Source organism: Xiphophorus maculatus, chromosome 21, assembly GCF_002775205.1.
Source record: "Xiphophorus maculatus strain JP 163 A chromosome 21, X_maculatus-5.0-male, whole genome shotgun sequence".
Classification (NCBI taxonomy): domain Eukaryota; kingdom Metazoa; phylum Chordata; class Actinopteri; order Cyprinodontiformes; family Poeciliidae; genus Xiphophorus; species Xiphophorus maculatus.
The window spans coordinates 7,302,724-7,321,148 of NC_036463.1; the positions used below are offsets into that span (position 1 = coordinate 7,302,724).

Sequence of the window (18,425 nt, forward strand, 5' to 3'; positions counted from 1 at the left end):
TTTTAAATCTACTGGCCTTTTATTTGAAACAGGAATGACAAAGTGGGAAGGCGTGTGGTAAAGGTCAACAGGTCGGGACTTGAACCTGTGGTGGCAGCGTCGATGACTGAGGCCTCCATCATGCGCTCCACCTCTGCGCCACATTCACCGTGTTATGAACTTTGTCAACATGAACAGAAAATGGCCCAAAACGTTTTCCAAAATGTTCCATTTATTTTATTTCAATGCCAATAAAAACTGGCAGGGCAAGATCAGTCCTGCACATGGCATAATAAATCAGACAAGTTTTAGACTCACACCACAAATGACCAACATTCATTCACATTGTGCATCATTTCTAAGGCAACATGGAGGACCAAGCAAGCCTTTTTTTTGTTTTACTTAAATCCTGTGGCTGGTGGTTGAAGCATTTGCCATTTTTAAATTTTTTTTTTGCAGCAACATCGGTATGTTTCCTTCCTTCAGCTTGGTTAAAGGCAAAATGTCACTGAGTTTGACAAACACAAAACACACAACAGTTAGAAATCACGCCTCTGACATGGAGGCTGCCGTTAATCCTCAGAGTCTTCTGATCCTGTTCAACTTGATCGATCAGTAAACCCTTCATTGACTAATTCATCCGTCTTACATTAACCTTCACACCAAATCAAAACACTTTTTTTCCACCATCAAAACAATAAATAAAACACAAAACAATCCAGTGTAAACATGATATATTCTTTTTTTTTTATCTCTTAACTGTTTTCCTAGCCAGCAAACTGATCTGAGTAGAACTGAGATGATCCAAGAAAACTGGATGTGTACAAATACCAAAGTAGAAAACAAACTTCTTATAGTACAGTGCATACAAGAGCATTTGGGGAAAACATCTTGTACAGGGTCTCAAATCACCACATTTAAACAGGAGGTGGTTAAATTTTGGGATATATGCTTCGGTGTCAACTTGGCTCAGATGAAAGACGAGAGAAAGAGAAAAGAAAACCTCCAGGAGTGGAGAGGATGGATGAGAGAGGAAAACAAACAGGGAGGAAAATGGGGTTTTCTTTCCACTTTATTCCCTGTCCTAATAATTTAGACACATTTTTCCATCAACAAATCCATTCTTTAATGTATTGACTCATACAGCCACTGATTAACCATATATTCATCCATTATTTGATCCATCCATCCATTCGTTCACTGATTAACCAGGCATCCATCCATGGTTTCATATTTTACAGCCTGATCTCTGTTGAAACATCCGCAGTAATTTCATTATGACATTTTGTATTTATTAATGCTTTTAAACAAATTAATTGAGAAGTCTGGAAATTTGACATAAAAAACCCCAATAGAAACCAAAAGTATTTAAAGGTAATAAAATAAACATATTTTCACGTCAGATGCTCGTTTGTCTTCTGTAAACTGGTCTGACCCACAAACAAAACAAAACAAACAAAAAGTCACTGAATTAATCATTTCCCTTCCTACATTAATTATTAAACTAATTAATTATAAACTCTTTTCTTGCAGAACTACAACACAGAGTAATTCATGACTGTGTTCATGAATGTTCCATCTGATTCAGGTTCCTTTGTTTGCCATCGTTACATTAAAAGAAAAAACCTTTATGGCACAAAAAAATAAGATTATGGCAAAAATAAAAGGAATGTTACGATGGCACTAACTCAACTACATCATTCCGGCTTATTTAACGTTGATCTGTTCTTCTCTTGAGACAAACTAACAGCCAACCAGCCTTGGTTTAGTAAACATACACAGTGGAGAATCTGAGACTTTTTGGACAGAAGCCAGGACGCATATATCCCAGCATTCCACCTGGAGTTGGCATAAACGTGCCACTCTCATAGACCTGAGGGGCGTTTGCAGGTGGGCTTCCTGCAGCGTCAATCAGCTGGCGGTCAGCTCCTCGCCGGGCTCAGCAGCTTCAGCGACCGGCACGTTGTAATGGCGGTCGTCCTCCGTGACGAGGCACACGGACGGCCAGTCGTCCAGGTGGTCGTCCGGGTAGAAGGTGACGAACTCCTCCGTGTTGGCCTTGTACAGTCTGTAAACCTGAATGGTGTGCTGCAGGGCGTAGCCGAGCAGGAACATCTCCACCTGCACAGAAAGAACAACAAATCATTTCACAGCTCCAAAAGAAGTTGGAGACGAATCAAACAGCAGCGTGTTTAATAAGCTGCGCAAGCACACTAATTAGAGGGCGGAAAATGGTATTGTGAAGGGCGTAGCTGGAAAAGCTTTCATTAATGTGTTGCAAATAATTATATTCTCAACAACTAAAAACACAACTCAAGCACTGGCATGTTTCACTGAACACAGTTTATGAAAAACCCTCCTCCTGTTCCAACACACATCCATAAACGCTGCTTTTGTTTGCAGTGCAGGTTTTATTCAAATGTATTCAAAAGTCTCAGGATCTCTTTATTTGTTGCTCAGCACACAAACCCAGAGAGCGGAGTGTGTTTGCTGTACCTGCTCCAGCCCGGCGCTGAGGCCCACATGCCTGAGGTGGTTGGAGAGGAAGGAGCGCGGGCAGTCGGACGAGTCCCGCGCGAACAGCAGCCAGCAGAAGAGAGGGACGTCTTGACCGGCCTGCATGTGGCCGTGCAGCTCCGCCGCTCTGCCCAGCATCAGCAGCTTCAGCGCCTCCAGCATCCCCAGCTCCTCCTCCTCGCCCTGGAACAGCCGCTCGCAGAGCTGCTGCCGCTCCGCAGAGCCGGGGCGCTCAGCAGCCGCCTGCCACTGGACAGGAATCAGGAATTTACTTTGAGAGCAAATGTTTTATTTGCTTCTCTATATATCTAACAATTATCTTTATTTACTATATTTAAAAGTAAAGAAAAAAAGAAACACTTTATTTTAGTTTTTTTAAATCTCCTATAAATCAATTTTTTACCTCTAAAATAAAACAAAGTTACCCATATTTCAATTTTATATACAATGCATATAAATTTATATTTTAAAAATATTGAAACTTCATTTTTTCATTAATTTAACCCCATTCACTTGCTTAATTACATATTTTCGCTCCAAATAAAACACATTTAAAATTATTTATCTATTAAAATAGACAAACTTGATTATGTTACTCATTCATTTTTTGTTTAATGTAAAACAAAAAATGTCAAACAATTTTGCATTTGTTTTACAAATGTAAGATTGTACATTTTACATTAATTATGCTTGCACATATTTTTTATGTATAAAAACGTAAACATATTTTTATGTATAAATTCTTTAAATATTAATGTCATCATCGACAACAATAATCATTATTGTATTTCTACTCATTTAAAATGATTTATTCCCTTATTTAGATTTCAAAATAAATGACTAAAAATTTTTTTGATTGATTTAAATAATTTTTAAACTTCATTTAAAGTTTAAGTAAAAGCTGATTTGGGGATAGAAAATTAAATTCATTACAACTTGATGATTGTTGATAATTAGCAAATCATTTTACTTACAAAGTAATTTCAGAAATTAAAAAAAATACTAAGTGATTCACAAGAGTAAAAGAAATTATTTAAAAAAAAAAAAACTACTAATTAGCTAAATAATGCTTAATAGTTGATTAAAACAAATCAGTAAATCAAAATAAAATCATAAATGTGGGAACTATGTTTCTACAGCTGAATTAAATGATGTTAAGGTTTAATATTAACTGGTTACTGAGTGCCAGTAACTAGCAGGAGTCTGGTTTCAGTAGTGGTAGTTTATCCAGGTCATCTACCCTGTGGGGGCTGCACCACTAGGATGGATTAGTCCAAGACTCTGAAGCAGGACCGGCTTCACTGGATTCATTCCAGGTTTCTGACCTCATCCCGCCCACACTGAGCTGCTGTGACTCCAAGGAATTTACTGCAACGCTTTCGGCGCATTGATTTACGTGAAGGTCATCCTGACCTCAAAAATCTCACTAAGCAGGTGAAACAAACAATAACTCATCTCACCACATGCAGGGCCACACTCAAACACACAAAAGTGCACACACGCCTCCAAATTGCTCATAGGCTGGTAGCTGGGAGACAAAGGAAAGCTTGGAAGTTTTCCACAATGGCAGTTTAATTGCAAACTGTATGATCTAGGCTCTCAAAATGATAAGGAGGAGAAGGAAATGGCACAACTAGTTGCTCATGAAGTTGCAAGTCGCATATAAAAAATACAATAATTGAAACTGATGGCAGAGGCGCAGAAATGTCCACGTTTCAATTTTACAGTTTGTAGCAAAACACAGTGCTAATGCAGATGCAACATTTTGGTGGGGAGGTTCAGAAAGAAGTAGTGAAATACCGATTGGGAAAATGCAAAGAACATCATGATTTCCTTCCTACTAAAAGCAGGTGTCCCAAATTTGCCGCAATCCGAAAGCAGTCATGGATTATTTTACTGCCTTAATGAAAAACTGTCTCAGAAACACTTCAAAAAGACTACAAGTTGTAAAGTTTTTTAATAACTGAGGTCTGACCCAATTAAAATACCTTAAAGAGATGAAAAATAACTAAAATACAAATTAAAGCCGCAAGCGGCATTGGAGGCCCTCGCAGCGAAGCGCGCCTCCAGCCTTGTGGCAACCGCGGGGTTCCAGCAACGCCACGCACTCGTCACCGCCGACGCTCTCGCACACCTGTCCCCCAGGCGACACGCATCAAAGTCTTAATCAGCACTCCCTGACGACTCACAAGCGCAGTCGAATTGAATTGCAATTTCAAGCTATTGGGCTCTTGGGAGGCTAACAAAGGTTAATCCTAACAAGTTTACTGCAAATAAGATGAGGCATGTATGATTTGGAGCAGTCTTTCTTCCAACAGAAAGAAAGACTGCTCTAACTACTCCACCAGCTCCTTCCAACAGACGACTTCCTGTTGGAAGGGGGCGGGTCTAAAGTGATGTCCCCAATTGACCATTTGAATGTGATGAGCTCTGGTCTGTGATGATACAAATGAAGTTTGATGCAGCCAGGAGCTTAAATGGGGAAGTTATTCTACCTTGATGTTTCATCATGGCAAATGGTCAGATTTGAGGCTTTGCCACACCCACATGCTTTGATGTACGAAAATTCCTTTGATAACTTTTGACCTTCAATGCCTTGAGACTGTGCTGACTGAGTTTGAAGTCTGGATCTCGAAAACTGTAGGACGAGTTCGCTCAATACGACATCAATAAGAAACACAAAATGGTGGCTTTGATTCAAAATGGCCGACTTCCTCTTGGGTTTGGACCATGGCTCCAAGAGACTTTTTTGTTGGTCCTGACAAAATACACATGTGTACCAAGTTTCATAACTCTTGGTTAAAGCATGGCTTGGGGCTGATGTTTTAAAAATATTTGAAGCTTGGCCATGCCCACATGCTTTGACATAGGAAAATTCCTTTGATAACTTTTGACCTTCAATGCCTCAAGACTGTGCTGACTGAGATTGAAGCCTGGATCTGGAAAGCCGTAAGACGAGTTCGCTCAGATACGACGTCAATAAAATAGACAAAATGGCGGCTTTGATCTAAGATGGCCGAATTCCTGTTGGGTTTAGGCCATGGCTCCAAGAGACTTTTTTGTTGGTCCTGACAAGATACACATGTGTACCAAGTTTCATAATTCTGAGTTAAAGCATGGCAAATGGTGACATTAGAATTTAATAAGTAGTGCAGCCCTTTTTTTCCTTTTACATACAACTGAGTGCAAATAAGAACAGATATGGGAACATTTGTCTTTAACCTGCAGTTTGACTCAGTTTCTTTAGTTCTGCAAGTTTATTCAAGAAATGTAGAGAGAACAAGAACAGTTGAATCTTTGCTCCTGTCTTCTATCATCAGTTACTGATTTGGCCGCCATATTAAGTTCCTAGACGTGTCGGATCCTTTAGCTTCAATCAACAATATTTCATTTAGTGAAGCACATTGTGTTCACTTTTCCCACTTAGATAAGCTAAACTATTCCATAACAACAGAGAAGTGACTTTGAGACCTTCAGGAGTTACCATCCTTTAAGAAATACCTTAAAAAGCAGTTCCCTTTAATGTAAGGCAGTAATCAAATCAAGCTGTGTAGATAATAACTAACAACCTGGAGTCGATGGTGGACTTGAAAAGCTCAGGGGTTTACTGGTGTTTTTTCTGAGTTGATTTGCAGTCAGTACCGTTTTCCGGAGCAGCTCCATGTAGCCCTTCAGCCGCTCAGTGGGATCTCCAGCACCGTCTCCCGGTGCATGCTGGCCAGGAAATCGCCACTGACTGATCAGCCCTTCCTGCGCCTTGAGTTGCTTTGGCAGCTGTAAACCAAAACAAAAAAAGAACCCACAGAAAGTTAAAATGGCCAACTGTCAGTGCCTCAAAATGTTTGTAAAACTTGGGGCGTGCTGTGGTGGCGCAGGGGGTTAGCACACCCCACGTTTGGAGGCCTTAGTCCTCGACGCGGGTTCGACTCCTGGTCCCTACGACCTTTACCGCATGTCTTCCCCCCTCTCCTCACCCTCCTTCCTATCTGCCTACTGTACAAAAAAATACGAGCCACTAGCGCCGCAAAAACTCTTCGGAGAAAAAAATGGGAAAAAAAATAAATAAAAAATAAAAATGTTTGTAAAACTATTTTGGTTTTAAATCCAGGAAAAGTGAAAATCTGCCAGTGGAACGAGACGTCGTAACATTTCACTTTGATCACTTTTTAAATAAAAAAAATATAAAGAATTACTTAAATCAAGCTCATATTTCTTGCTGGAAAGTTACTTTTGAGTTAGTCCACTTGAAATAAAGCAAAACTAAGGTTTTTGCATTAGAATGCTACACCAGAAATACTTGGTATAATTTTGTATTTTTGCAGTGCATCACAAAGCCCTGTTCTCATTACTGCAGGAAATGTGAGTACATCTGAAAAAGTGTGAGTGAGGAAAACAAGTGACAAAAGAATGGGCCAAACTTCCAGCAAACTCTTGTGAGACGCTACTGGACAGATACCCAAAACGTTTGATCCAAGTCAGAGTTTACAGGGCTATTCTCCTAAATAATAAGGAAACATAACCTTCTTAATTTAAAAAAATATTTTAAAAAATGTTTAAAAATGTGAACCTTTACCATTAGAACTGTGTCGTCTTGCAGCCACTGAGGTACCTGGACGCTCTGAGACAGCACCTGGAACAAGGTGGCTCTCAGGGCGCAGTAGTTGTCCCCTCTGACTCTCCTCAGGTGGCTGAACTTGGCAGACATCTCTTTGTACCCCTGCAGAAAAACCACAGGAAGCCGCTCACACATTGACAGACAAAACCCATCCATCTACAATGTGAAATGCTACTTCCAAAGCCACCAACTTTTCTGATGAGAGCGCTTTTGGCAGTGTTTCCTTTCCATTCCCTCTCGCTGTAAGACAGTATATCCACAGCCGGAGACAAACTGCAACTGTCCTGAACCTTTAAACCTGGGAGCAGACCACATTTCAGGTCAAAAATGTTAAGCGGGGATATTATTTAGATATTTCTGCATCAATTTGAGGATATCAAGGCAAAGCAGAAACTGAGAACATTTACTTTCTGAGTCAGATGTTTGCCGTGGTTTGTGACTCATTGCAGACAGTTCCTCTTCTCCGCGGTACAAGTCTTCCTCGCTAAAGGGAAACAAGTATTTAGTCATTTTTATGGTTTATTACAGCAAAAGTGAAACAATAAATATATAGTTGGAATTGTTTCCAACACTGGTGGAAGGAAGGTTTTCTCTCTGCAGCCGGCGCTGTAGAGTACACGGAGTATTAACTAAATGCCATAAATAAACATAACCGAAATAACCACTAAGGTTCCACTCCTTTAAGAAATTAGTGACATAAGTGTTGAGAAGCAAAATATTTAAAATAATATAAATATATATATATATGTATATATATAACTAGCTCATTTTATTGTCATCATCTTTCACTTTTTCTGAACTCAAGCGAGAAACAACATTGCAACCTGCTCTCGGCGCCACTGCTTTCACAACAACTCGTATTCTAGAACTATTCCACATTTTCTCTTATTTCAACCAATAACCTCATTGTATTTTATCTTACCAACATAAAATAGTGAGCAACTCTTTATGCTGCTCAAAGTTAATCTGAAGAAGGATGAAGCTAAATCCAGGTGAAAACCTGGCAAAATGTTGAGACATGATTCAGAGCCAAGTGTTATAACGTCCCAGTCAAAGTTTAGACCTAAATCCAATTAGGAATCTATGGGAAGACTTGGATATCAGTATTACTGCTCACAGATGCAATCCATCCGATCTGACTGAGCTTCAGTTATTTATGAGGAAGAAATGAAGCTCAGTAGGAAAAGCTGAAGACCGACCGCAGCTGTAATTACAAAAAACTAACAGTTGAATCCTCACAGTATTGACCCAGAAGGGTAGAATACAAGATTCAGAATTCTTTGTGTTGGTTTATAAAACACAATGAAGTCTGAGGTTGTAACGGGACAATCTGAATACTTTTTGCAAGACAGGAACTGAACCCTGAATCCATTTGAGACCCAAAACAATTTTCACAGACCTGTCATCCAGACCATCTTCCTCTTCTGCATTGGGCACAACGTCGGCCTGTACATCTGAGGTTCCAAGCTGCTCCTGGATAGCAGGCTGTTTCTCATCCTGAGGATCCTCCGTCTGGGTTAAACCATCCTCCACCTTGTCCTGTTTCTTTTCTTCATCCTTCTTCTCCTCTTCAGGAACATTTTCTCCAGTTTTCTCCTCCTTTTCCTCTGCAGGTCTCAAACCCTCAGGGTCTCTGTTTTCTTCCTGATTTGACTTTAAGCTGCAGAGAGAATCCACATTCATATTCTCTGTATGTTATGTACTGCTCTTTAATCAAAAGTTGAAGCAACATAAAGCTGCATGCATGCGGTTTTCCTGCAAATGCTGCAAGAAAAAGATGTTAGGCAGTCTTGGTTTCTTGCTCCCCCTAGTGGCCAGGAGAATTAATAAAAAAACCCACAAATGTTTCTGTAAACATGTCTCCTGTTTTCATTCAACAAAGCGTGAACCTGCTGACCTGTCCTTGGCCTCTGCTGCAGATGCGGCCTCTGGCGTCGTGTTTGAGCCGACGGAGTCCAGATTCTCCTGAGTTGGGCCGACTCCTGCGGGCTCCGATCCAGACGCAGGAGGCTGAGGGATAACATGGCTTTTTGGGTCCACAGAATCGACGTTGCACTCCACAGAACTGCATGCAGAAAGACAAACATTTGTGCTGAATGACTAAACATCAGGTGAACTTAATCTACTTATAGATATGATTGAGGCCATTAATCAGTAAAGCAGCGGTGAACTTGGGACAGAAAAAAGCAAATATTATGCAATGAAAGAACTGGAAAACTATGTAATTACTGTAAGTACATATATAGATGTTTATTTCAGCTCTCACATGGAATCAGTTCTTTATTCTCGCAGCAGTTTACTTAAAATTTAAATATAATAGCATATTAATCCAAATATATCCTCCCACAGATCAAAAAATATTAGTTTCTAAAGAACATTTAACTCTGGAACTGGAAAATATTTATAATATCCCAAATAAACAAACAAAACAACTGAAACAGCAATAATTGAAATGGTATATGAAGACACAAGAACCAAAATTGCATTTCAAAAAATATTAATCATGCAGCTTAGACAGGGAAAACAGGCAAAAGTGCCACTTTGGACTTTTGTTAAAAAGGAAATGCTGCAAACATTTGTTGCATGGAGCAAAAATACTGGCTCTTCAGCGATATTAAAGGGTAGCATCTCTAAAAATTGTTGTTCAAATAGAAATTAATTTATTATGCGATTAATTGAATTATTGATGTTTTCTTTACACTTCACTTTTGTAACATAATATCTGAAATCTCAGTGTGAGTTAAACAGCAGAAATCAGATCCAGTTACTGACTCAATCCTGTTTACAAGGTTTAAAATACAAACATCAACTAAATGATGTTTCCATGTTGACCTACCACCTGGGGGCGTCCGTGTTTGTCTCCTGGCTGACCACAGAGATGGACGGCTCCTGAGCGCTTGGCTCTGACAACGCCTCATTATTTTGTGTGAAGTCCTCTGACGGTTTGGCCTCGGCACGGATGGCAGCATCTCCTCCAGAACCAGCGTGAGAACCACTCGCCGTATTGTCCTCTGTTGGCGTGTTTGTCTCAGGAGGGGAGAGGTTTTCTGGAAGGGCAGATTCGGGTTTTGGTGAGACAAGATCCGAGACGTTCTCCTGCCCTGCGGTTAGACTTTGTTTTTCTGTTTTCGGCTCTTTGGCGGCGACGGCCAAAACTTCCTGGGCGTCAGGTGCAGAGATGTTTTTCTGCGTCTGATTTAAAGTGCGTTGATCTGCAGTGGAATCTTTCTGTTCCTCACGTTGCGCACCGGCAGTACTGTCTTTGCTTGGCGAAGTGTTTGCCTCCTGAAGGTTTTTATTTTGTAAATGTCCATTTCCCTGAGTGGCGCCGGATTCTCTGTGACTGTTCTGGCAGTTCGGTGGCTTCTCCTTAGTTTCCTCAACACTGCAAGACATAACACAGAATGAGCGAAGCCACAGAACACAACAACGCCCCTGAAACCTTCAGAAAGCACAAATAAATGAGCAGCATGAGAGAAAGGTCTGAGGATTCTCCCTAAACTGGAGGTGGAGAGGAAGCAGGAAACCTTTGATCACTGCAGCCACTTTTTAATTATCATCTCTTGACATTTGTTACCAATTCATGAAATGACGCGACTGTTTCTTGTTAACAAACCCTTAAAGGACAGATGGAAGTTCCCCCAGCCTTGTTTGCGGCCTCTAACTGGAGTTAAAAGTTATTTGTTGATGCAACCCATCCCACGGATACCACAAGGGGAAATTTGCCTGGTTCCCCTGAAGTTGGTCAAATCTGAAATCTCTTGCTTTCATAACCAAGTTCTCTGTGCTCCCAGACCAGCCATATTTTATAGATTTATTCACTAAGAATTCACTAAGCAAACAAAGCAGAAGTGAGAAGAAGCTGAATCTCACCTTGTGTCTTCGTCGTTTTCTGGACCACAAGCACCAGCACCTGAGGTCTTTGAGTCGTCTTTCAGCAAACCGCTTCGTTCCTCCATGCTGCCGCAGGGAAGTTCAGGTCCAAAACAACAACAGTTCCCCATCTGCTCGGGGGGCAGGCAGATCCGGAGTTTTAGGAGTCCATGACAGGGGGTTCAGGGTCTCAGGAAGAAACCATGGTGCTGCTTAGTGAATGTAGAGACACCTACAGGCAAAACATGAAGCATCAGTGACAGGAAAATGAGATGGATCAATTCATGCATCACAACGCTGCTCTAATTCAGAAGTTTCAGATTATTTAACGTGCAAGGATGCATGTTTTAGATGCATCTTCTTCAGGCCATATGAGTCACATGACTGCATTACTTCCTCAGCACACGACAAGAACCTGTTACTGACAAGTTAGGTCAGGTGTTGCAGAAAGGAAACACCTAAAGCATGCAGGACAGAATGGTTCCTGAGAAACACTGATATGAAGTATTATTCTTAGATATAAACTCACTTTAAAACACACCCAGCTGTGTGTGACTCAGCCGCTCTTGCTGCCTAGATTCTTCTCAAGTCAAGTTTATTTGTATAGTTCATTTCAGCAGTTCAACGTGCTTTTCACCATAAACATAATACAGGAACCAATTATGAAACAAGTAATAAACATTACATTTCGACACATGCCTTCATCATGAAGATATTAAACAAGAAGTGTCCCAGGATTGAACCTTGGGGTACTCCACATGCAACTTCTGTCTGCACAAATTAAAAGTTACCTACTGACACAAAGAAGTCCCTGTTCTTTACGTTTATTTCCAGATAAACTACGGAGCATTGCTGTTATCTAAATCACACAACACAAAAGCAGCGTGAACAACCAAAATAGCATTTCTGTGCGTATTTGCAAAACTAATCTTATCAGATTTGCTGACATTTATTTGCCCACACAGTCATATCCTTGAGCCTTTAGAAACCACATTTGCATTAAAAATCTTGTCAATATTCTTCTCTATTGACGTCTATTTATTCAAACTGATTATTAAAATCCCAGTTTAAGGCACAAAAGCGATTTACCACCTATAGCTGGATGAGACAACTCGAATCAGTCAAAAAAAAAAATACCTTAGATTCTTGTTTATGTTCACGAATTAAGGAGAACACCTGATAAAGCTACGATTCCTTGTTGTTAATATCAACCCAAGGAAGTAGCATGAATAGTCACAAGCAAGACAAACTTAACAGCAACTACCTGTGTAGTAAAACTACAGTAATTATAGGTGAACTTACCTTGTTTTTGTTCAACTGGAGATAAACTCCAAACCCTCAAAATCATGAAGCTCCAGTTCTTGTTTCACTTTTACTGAGCGGAGTTAGCCAGCTAGCTGCTGTGAACTTAAAACACAAACACGAGTGACAGCAGCTCATTTAAACCGCAGCTGCCACAGTGGGTAGCTCTCCTTTCCTGCGTGTCACCGTCCGTCAACACGGAACATTTCTGAAAACATCCGTATTCCCCGTATTTTTGAACGGAACATCTGCTCACGATGATCCCTAGCTTAGCCGGAGCAGCAGGTCATGGCTCTTGTGATGCGCCGCTCGCGACGAGCCGAATCTTTGTTTCGGCTCGTTGAACTGAACGATTTGATAGGTATGGATTTACCTTTTTAGTTTCTGCTTTTGGTAGCTTCCTTTATGTGTCATCGGGGTAGAGCATCTGCCATCCTCTCACTGTATCATGAGCAATCTCCACTACATTCACGAACGTTCTCTAAAGCACACTGTATTACATATATTGTTTGTTTAGCACACATTTAGTGTTCAATAACAGTTCTCACAACATCAGGTCCTTTATTCTGTTCTTTCATTTGTTTATTCCACCATAAACCTCATTTATTGTATGCGGTGTCCAGAAGAAAAACATTAACGGGTAACATTACAAATGAATTAGTTCAAATATTTTTTTGCTTCTTTTTAATGTGAGATGAAAATCAAATGTGTAAAAAAACTTACCACCTTTCACGGTGGAAGTATGTTAAAGTAGCTCTGATTTGTTCTTTTTGTAGACTTTTGTTTATTTTTTATTTTTTGGTTAAAGTGTTGCATGCTTTAACTATTATTCCCTCCGGTTTTGGATGCTAGTTTTGCTCTTACTGTTTTACGTTTTGACTATTATTTTGATGCATAATTGTCTCAAAATCTTAAATAATACATAAACTACAACCCCAAACCTCAGAAAGTTGAAAATGAGGCTTCATGGATGCAGAGAAAAGGATCAACCACTCTCTTCCATTAATCATAATGGGCAAGGATAATATAAGTCCCTCTGCCTGGATTTCTAACTATACGTCCAGAAGATATTTGTGTTTTACATATGTGTATTCAGAGATGCTAAATAAATAACAAAAGCAGTTTTAGTTTTGAAAACTACAAAGGCGTGGGATCCAGAATTTCTAGCTCTTTTGATTAATCCCGGCCAGATACTTCGGATCCAAGCAAAGAGCCGGAATTCCCATCACTACACTGCTCGGTTAGAGCGCATGACGTCATAGTCGTGTACGCCGACAATTTTGCTGCAACCAAGCAGCTTTTAGAAAACCCGCCTGCTCACAGCTGCATGTTTGTTCATCTGTTAATATTAAATAAAATAAAATAAAAAACAGGAAGACAGTAATAATAATATATATGCAATGAAATATTTTTATATAATTTTTGTATTTTTATTTTATAAAAATATTTATAAAAAATCAGGATGGATTGAAAAACATAAAACAATCCTCTCAGTGCTTGATGAAGCAGGTCCATGATAGCATATTTTGTAACTTTATAGCTAAAGTTTAGATAGAGAACACAGCAAACATGTGGTAAACATTGTTTTTTTTTTTATATATATATATAAAAATGTTTCCAAAATAACTTAGAAAACATGTAAATACACAGTATTTACATGAAACTTATTCCAGTTTTGTGTATAAAAGTCTCTAAATCCTGGTTAGATCACAGCGGTTCAGGTATTTTTACATGTTCCTCAGCTCCTCTATGCGGTTGATCAGTTCCTGCGGCAGCTCCAGCTCTGAAGCTAGATCCATGCAGCGCTGCACGAGGAGGTCCAGACCTTCAGCTGACCCCGAGGCGGCGCAGCTGGACTCACAGCGGAGATTCTGCTGATTATGAGAACCGTCCAGGTCCATTTTCTGTTCGCTCCTGCAGCAGTCCGTCTCTTCGCAACCTGCAGGTTTCACCTCCAGATCCTCCATGCTCTCAGAGACGTCGCTCACGCTCGGAGGGGGATTCTCCAGAGTTTTCCTGATGCCGTCGATGATTCCCTCTTCGTGCTGCGTCACTTGCTGCAGGAGGTCGATCAGATGAGACGGGGCGGGCTTTTCTGGATGCTGGATCTGGCACCAGCACCATACAGCGCTGCCACAAAGAGGACCCAGAGTCAGAAATACAATGACACAAAGAACAGAGCAGGACAGGACTCTACTGTGAAGGGAGAGACTTCCATCACTGCAAAACCAAAAGAGACTCAGGATGTTTCTAAATGCAAACTAAGCTTTGACTAAAGAAAGCTAAAGTCAGAATTTAGGGATTTTAATTATCTAGCTAAACCAATTATTTATGCCTGTTGGATTGTTTATGCAACCAAACTTCAGTGATTTAAAAAAACGAGAAGCCAGAAGTGAACATTATGCACACAGGCTTAAATATATACATACATCCCCACTAGTATTTAGATATTTTACTGGATCGTAGAGGAATGACGCGCCTTTTGGCCATCAAAAAGCTTCTGGATGTTTACTTTACTCTAACCAGAAATAATTTAGACCAGTTAACTTCCAGGTTACTAAGAACCGGGTGCTTGACACGGTTCTTACATTTCTAACAAAGTTCAGCTAAGAAGTTAAACGTTTTAATGAAACTCGAGCCACAAAAAATATTTTGAACTACATAACATGTTTTACTAAGAAGACTAAAAAAAATTGAACTAAACTTTATTTCTGTTTTCAGATCTTAAATCAAAATCAATCCTCTGCTTCAAAAGATAAATTACAGTTTTGTTGAGTTGAGTCTTTTCTGTAAACATGGAAAATGAAGAATAATAGGTAGAATAGTTTGAAGCTAGTTGCTTGTCTGTTCTGACCAAAACATTTTTATTCTGAAGGCATGATGAGTAGTTAAAAGCTTTTATAAAAGCCAAAAAGGTTAAAGGAATTGTATCAAATCTAAAAATGATTGGTTTTGTGTAAACTTCTGATTATAATAAGTCTGAGCTCAGGCCTCTTTATATCAAGTGTATCTTTTTTGGGAACTGAATCTGCGCAGATCTGCTAGAGATCTACTGCTGTATTCAGGAACTTTTAAGGAACGTTCCTGATGTCTAGTGTATCCCATCTATCAGATCCGTTTAATATTCTTACCTCACAATCCCTCTGAGTCGACCCACAGCCACAGTCTGAGCTGCTCCTTCTCTGAATCCCATGTTAAACCCCATCTGAAGCGAGGCCTCCTCTCCGGCATTCACTCCGTCCACATAACCGTCCTGTTCAAAACACCAAACCAGAAAACAACAATCAGCCATAAACTGAAGTCACGCCACAGTCTCAGCTCAGACAGGTGAGCTAAGGCTAACTTCACCTTGATCCGTTTCTTCATGTTGGATGCCCACTCTTTACTCTGTAAATAAAGATCGTCCGCATTCTCGTCGAACACGTCTTCACCGTTGAACGACGCAGCTTTCACCCAAGACATCACGAAATCAGCTTAAAAGCCCGTGTTTCTGTAACTTCCGACGTTTAAAACGCATCTGAAGAGCCGGTGGTGTAGAGGCAGATTTAGCTACCTCAGCGATCCTTCACAAGTGACGTCACAAACTGTTGCTGATTTTTTTTTTTTTTATACCGCCACCTGCTGGACTGGAATGGAGAGCCAGACTATATCCAAAAGAAAGAGAAGGGCGGGGGAAAAAGAATAAATAAAATAAAATAAAAATAAATAGTTCTGTAAAAGAGCTTTATAAAATTCTGGTTGTTGTTTTAACTTTAAACATTGTAACTTTGTTTATTTATTAAAATTGTTTGTCAATATCAGGTACCGCAAAAAACAAATACTAGCTTTGCTCCTGCAAAGTGTGTATATGCCAAAATCCACAAAACACAATAAAGTCTGAATAAATGGAAATAAATGTAACAAAAAACTAAGTTTCTTTAACTTTGAATAACATTTTCTATATTCTTGCTTCATTTTGATTTTTAATTTTATTGCTTATAAAGGCAGTTTGACATATTTCTCATTTAAAGAATTCCAGTTACCTCTTTCTTATCGCAAATCTAATTCAAGAATCAGCAATTTCTGCAAAATGATATTAGTATCGGTTTAAATAGAACTGACAGATTTTATGTCTGTAGTACAAAAAAAGTATAATTTCTTTTAAAGTGCAATCGTCTAGTTTTTGGTCAGTGACTTTTACTGATCAAACCTGCAGGGGACGCTGCAGCCTCACTTAAAAAACGAATGAGTTTTCGCATTAAAATGCAGTAACGAGATTATGTATTAGTTCCTTTAAGTTATATTAGTTGCTTTTTCTTTTAAATCCTCCAAATGTTTTTATTTTTATTTCATGTTAAAAAGTTGCTAGATTTTATTTTTAGCGTATTCATGATTTATTAAAAGTATTTTTTACACTTCGGACACAAGATTTTGAAAAAGCACAATTTTATTTCACATCATTTGTAGCCGTTTTAAAGGGGGAAAAAATAGGCATTCCTAATTAATTTAAACTGGATAAATATCTGATTAAAATAACGTTAAGTTGTTTACATTTTTTGCTTAAGAATACAAAAGTCCACTGTGTAAAATAAATGCACATTTCATTCAAATGAATGTAATGTGTTTTAATGATTTAATAGTGTATAAGAAAAATAAATGAAAGTACCCTGATTTTCTTCTTTGGTAGTTTATCATTTATAGCAGTAAAACATGTTTTAAGAAAAATAATTTTATATGCAGCATTGTTTTTATGTCCAACAGATTAACAATGCATGCAAAACAATGAATGACAAATAAATTGAGTTTACGTTTCCATGAGAAATATGCTGTTAGAGCATCAGGAGCATAAATGATGTGCTCAAATCACCGTCCAGTGCATCTTCTGCTTAACTTTTCAACACAGGGAAATGTCATCTGTCATGACAAACACATTATTCACTCATCAATAATGCATCCTGTCACCTTTTTTCCCACTGTTGAGTACAGAGAGGGGAGAAAAAAAATGCCTCTTGCTTTATTTTTTTTTAAAGATTCTCTCATTCCTCATGCCGGGCTTTATGGAAAGAAAAAAAGAAAACAGGAGTGAGTGGACGGACGTTAAAATGCATTTCACCTTAGTGGAGTGCATTTGCAGCTGCTCGGACAACAATGGCCCTGAGAATACAAGGAGGCCACAGCGGAGTTGTTCCTGTTCTGGAAATGGAGTCGGCCCGCAGGCCTGGTTCGCGGGCGCCACACCTTAAAGTCCAACTCCTCCAATCCCCCTCGCTTTGCTTGGAGAGTCAAAACAAGCAGCCGGGGCAATCACCTGACACATTTCCATCCAATTTCCACTGCAGAATGTGTTCATTTTCAGCCTAATGGCATGTCATTTTGCAGGAGCCTTTGGTCAAGAATTAATCCTGGAATCAAAACAGATTTTCCGGGGAGCAATCTTCCATCAAGTATTGATTTTTTTACACTCACGGAGCCTGTACTCCCTAATTTAACCTGACAGCCAGCAGCACAATGGACTGGGAGCACCTTGGCGTCTCGCAGAGGGAGCTCTCCTCCTCCTTCTTCTCTCCATGAAGTGAAAGAGAGATTGGGAAGAGGGTAAAAAGGACTCCCAGATGTCTAAAACAAAGAACATTGCTTACAGAAAACAGAGATAAAGCTTCCGTCTGTCTGTTTTACCTCTAATTATGTTTTCAAGGGTAGTGCAACTTGGGCAGGTAAAGGCTGAGAGGGAAGAGGGGAGAGTGTTCTGGGGCCATCAGCTATCATTATGGGCCTGTTGACATCTCCCTGTCTTTGAGTGATTCTCATCTGTGATTTCCCCTGGCCATTTTCCACAGATGCACGAAGAGGGGTTTCATCATGGCGCCATAAAAAGGGCCCAAAGTGTCCGCACAAGCTCCCACTAATAAGAAAGCAAAGATGTGTCCGACCATGTCACACCTCTCTCCCATCCATATCCGCTCTCTTAAAGCCTTCAGATATGCAATCATTCTTTTTTCTCCCCTTCTTCCTCTCTGTCTCCCTCTCCGTATGGGCTGTAAGTATACTATACCCTACGTTAGAGGTCAGCGGGATGAGAGGATGATGGAGGGCAGGGCCGGTTATTTTCCTCTAGCTCTTAAAGCTGCAATGACCCATGAGCAGGAGAGTTGCACTTTTG

At 39.7% G+C, this 18,425-nt stretch overlaps 2 protein-coding genes across 2 annotated transcripts; both read right to left on the minus strand.

Moving 5' to 3' along the window:
• Nucleotides 1-703: 703 nt before the first annotated feature.
• otulin (OTU deubiquitinase with linear linkage specificity) lies at nucleotides 704-12,600 on the minus strand. The gene is made up of 11 exons (XM_023326651.1): nucleotides 12,287-12,600; nucleotides 10,985-11,216; nucleotides 9,948-10,496; nucleotides 9,009-9,176; nucleotides 8,511-8,771; nucleotides 7,519-7,595; nucleotides 7,303-7,409; nucleotides 7,070-7,213; nucleotides 6,139-6,270; nucleotides 2,476-2,745; nucleotides 704-2,100 (listed from the first exon to the last, which is right to left on the minus strand). Exons 2-11 carry the CDS (start codon nucleotides 11,113-11,115, stop codon nucleotides 1,891-1,893), a joined length of 2,049 nt encoding a protein of 682 aa, XP_023182419.1. The 5' UTR covers nucleotides 11,116-11,216; nucleotides 12,287-12,600; the 3' UTR covers nucleotides 704-1,890.
• A 1,127-nt stretch (nucleotides 12,601-13,727) lies between these two features.
• yae1d1 (Yae1 domain containing 1) lies at nucleotides 13,728-15,892 on the minus strand. Its single transcript, XM_005798603.2, has 3 exons — nucleotides 15,635-15,892; nucleotides 15,418-15,539; nucleotides 13,728-14,416 (listed from the first exon to the last, which is right to left on the minus strand). The coding sequence occupies exons 1-3, from the start codon at nucleotides 15,746-15,748 to the stop codon at nucleotides 14,014-14,016; spliced, it is 639 nt and encodes a 212-aa protein (XP_005798660.1). The 5' UTR covers nucleotides 15,749-15,892; the 3' UTR covers nucleotides 13,728-14,013.
• Between the last annotated feature and the right edge of the window lie 2,533 nt (nucleotides 15,893-18,425).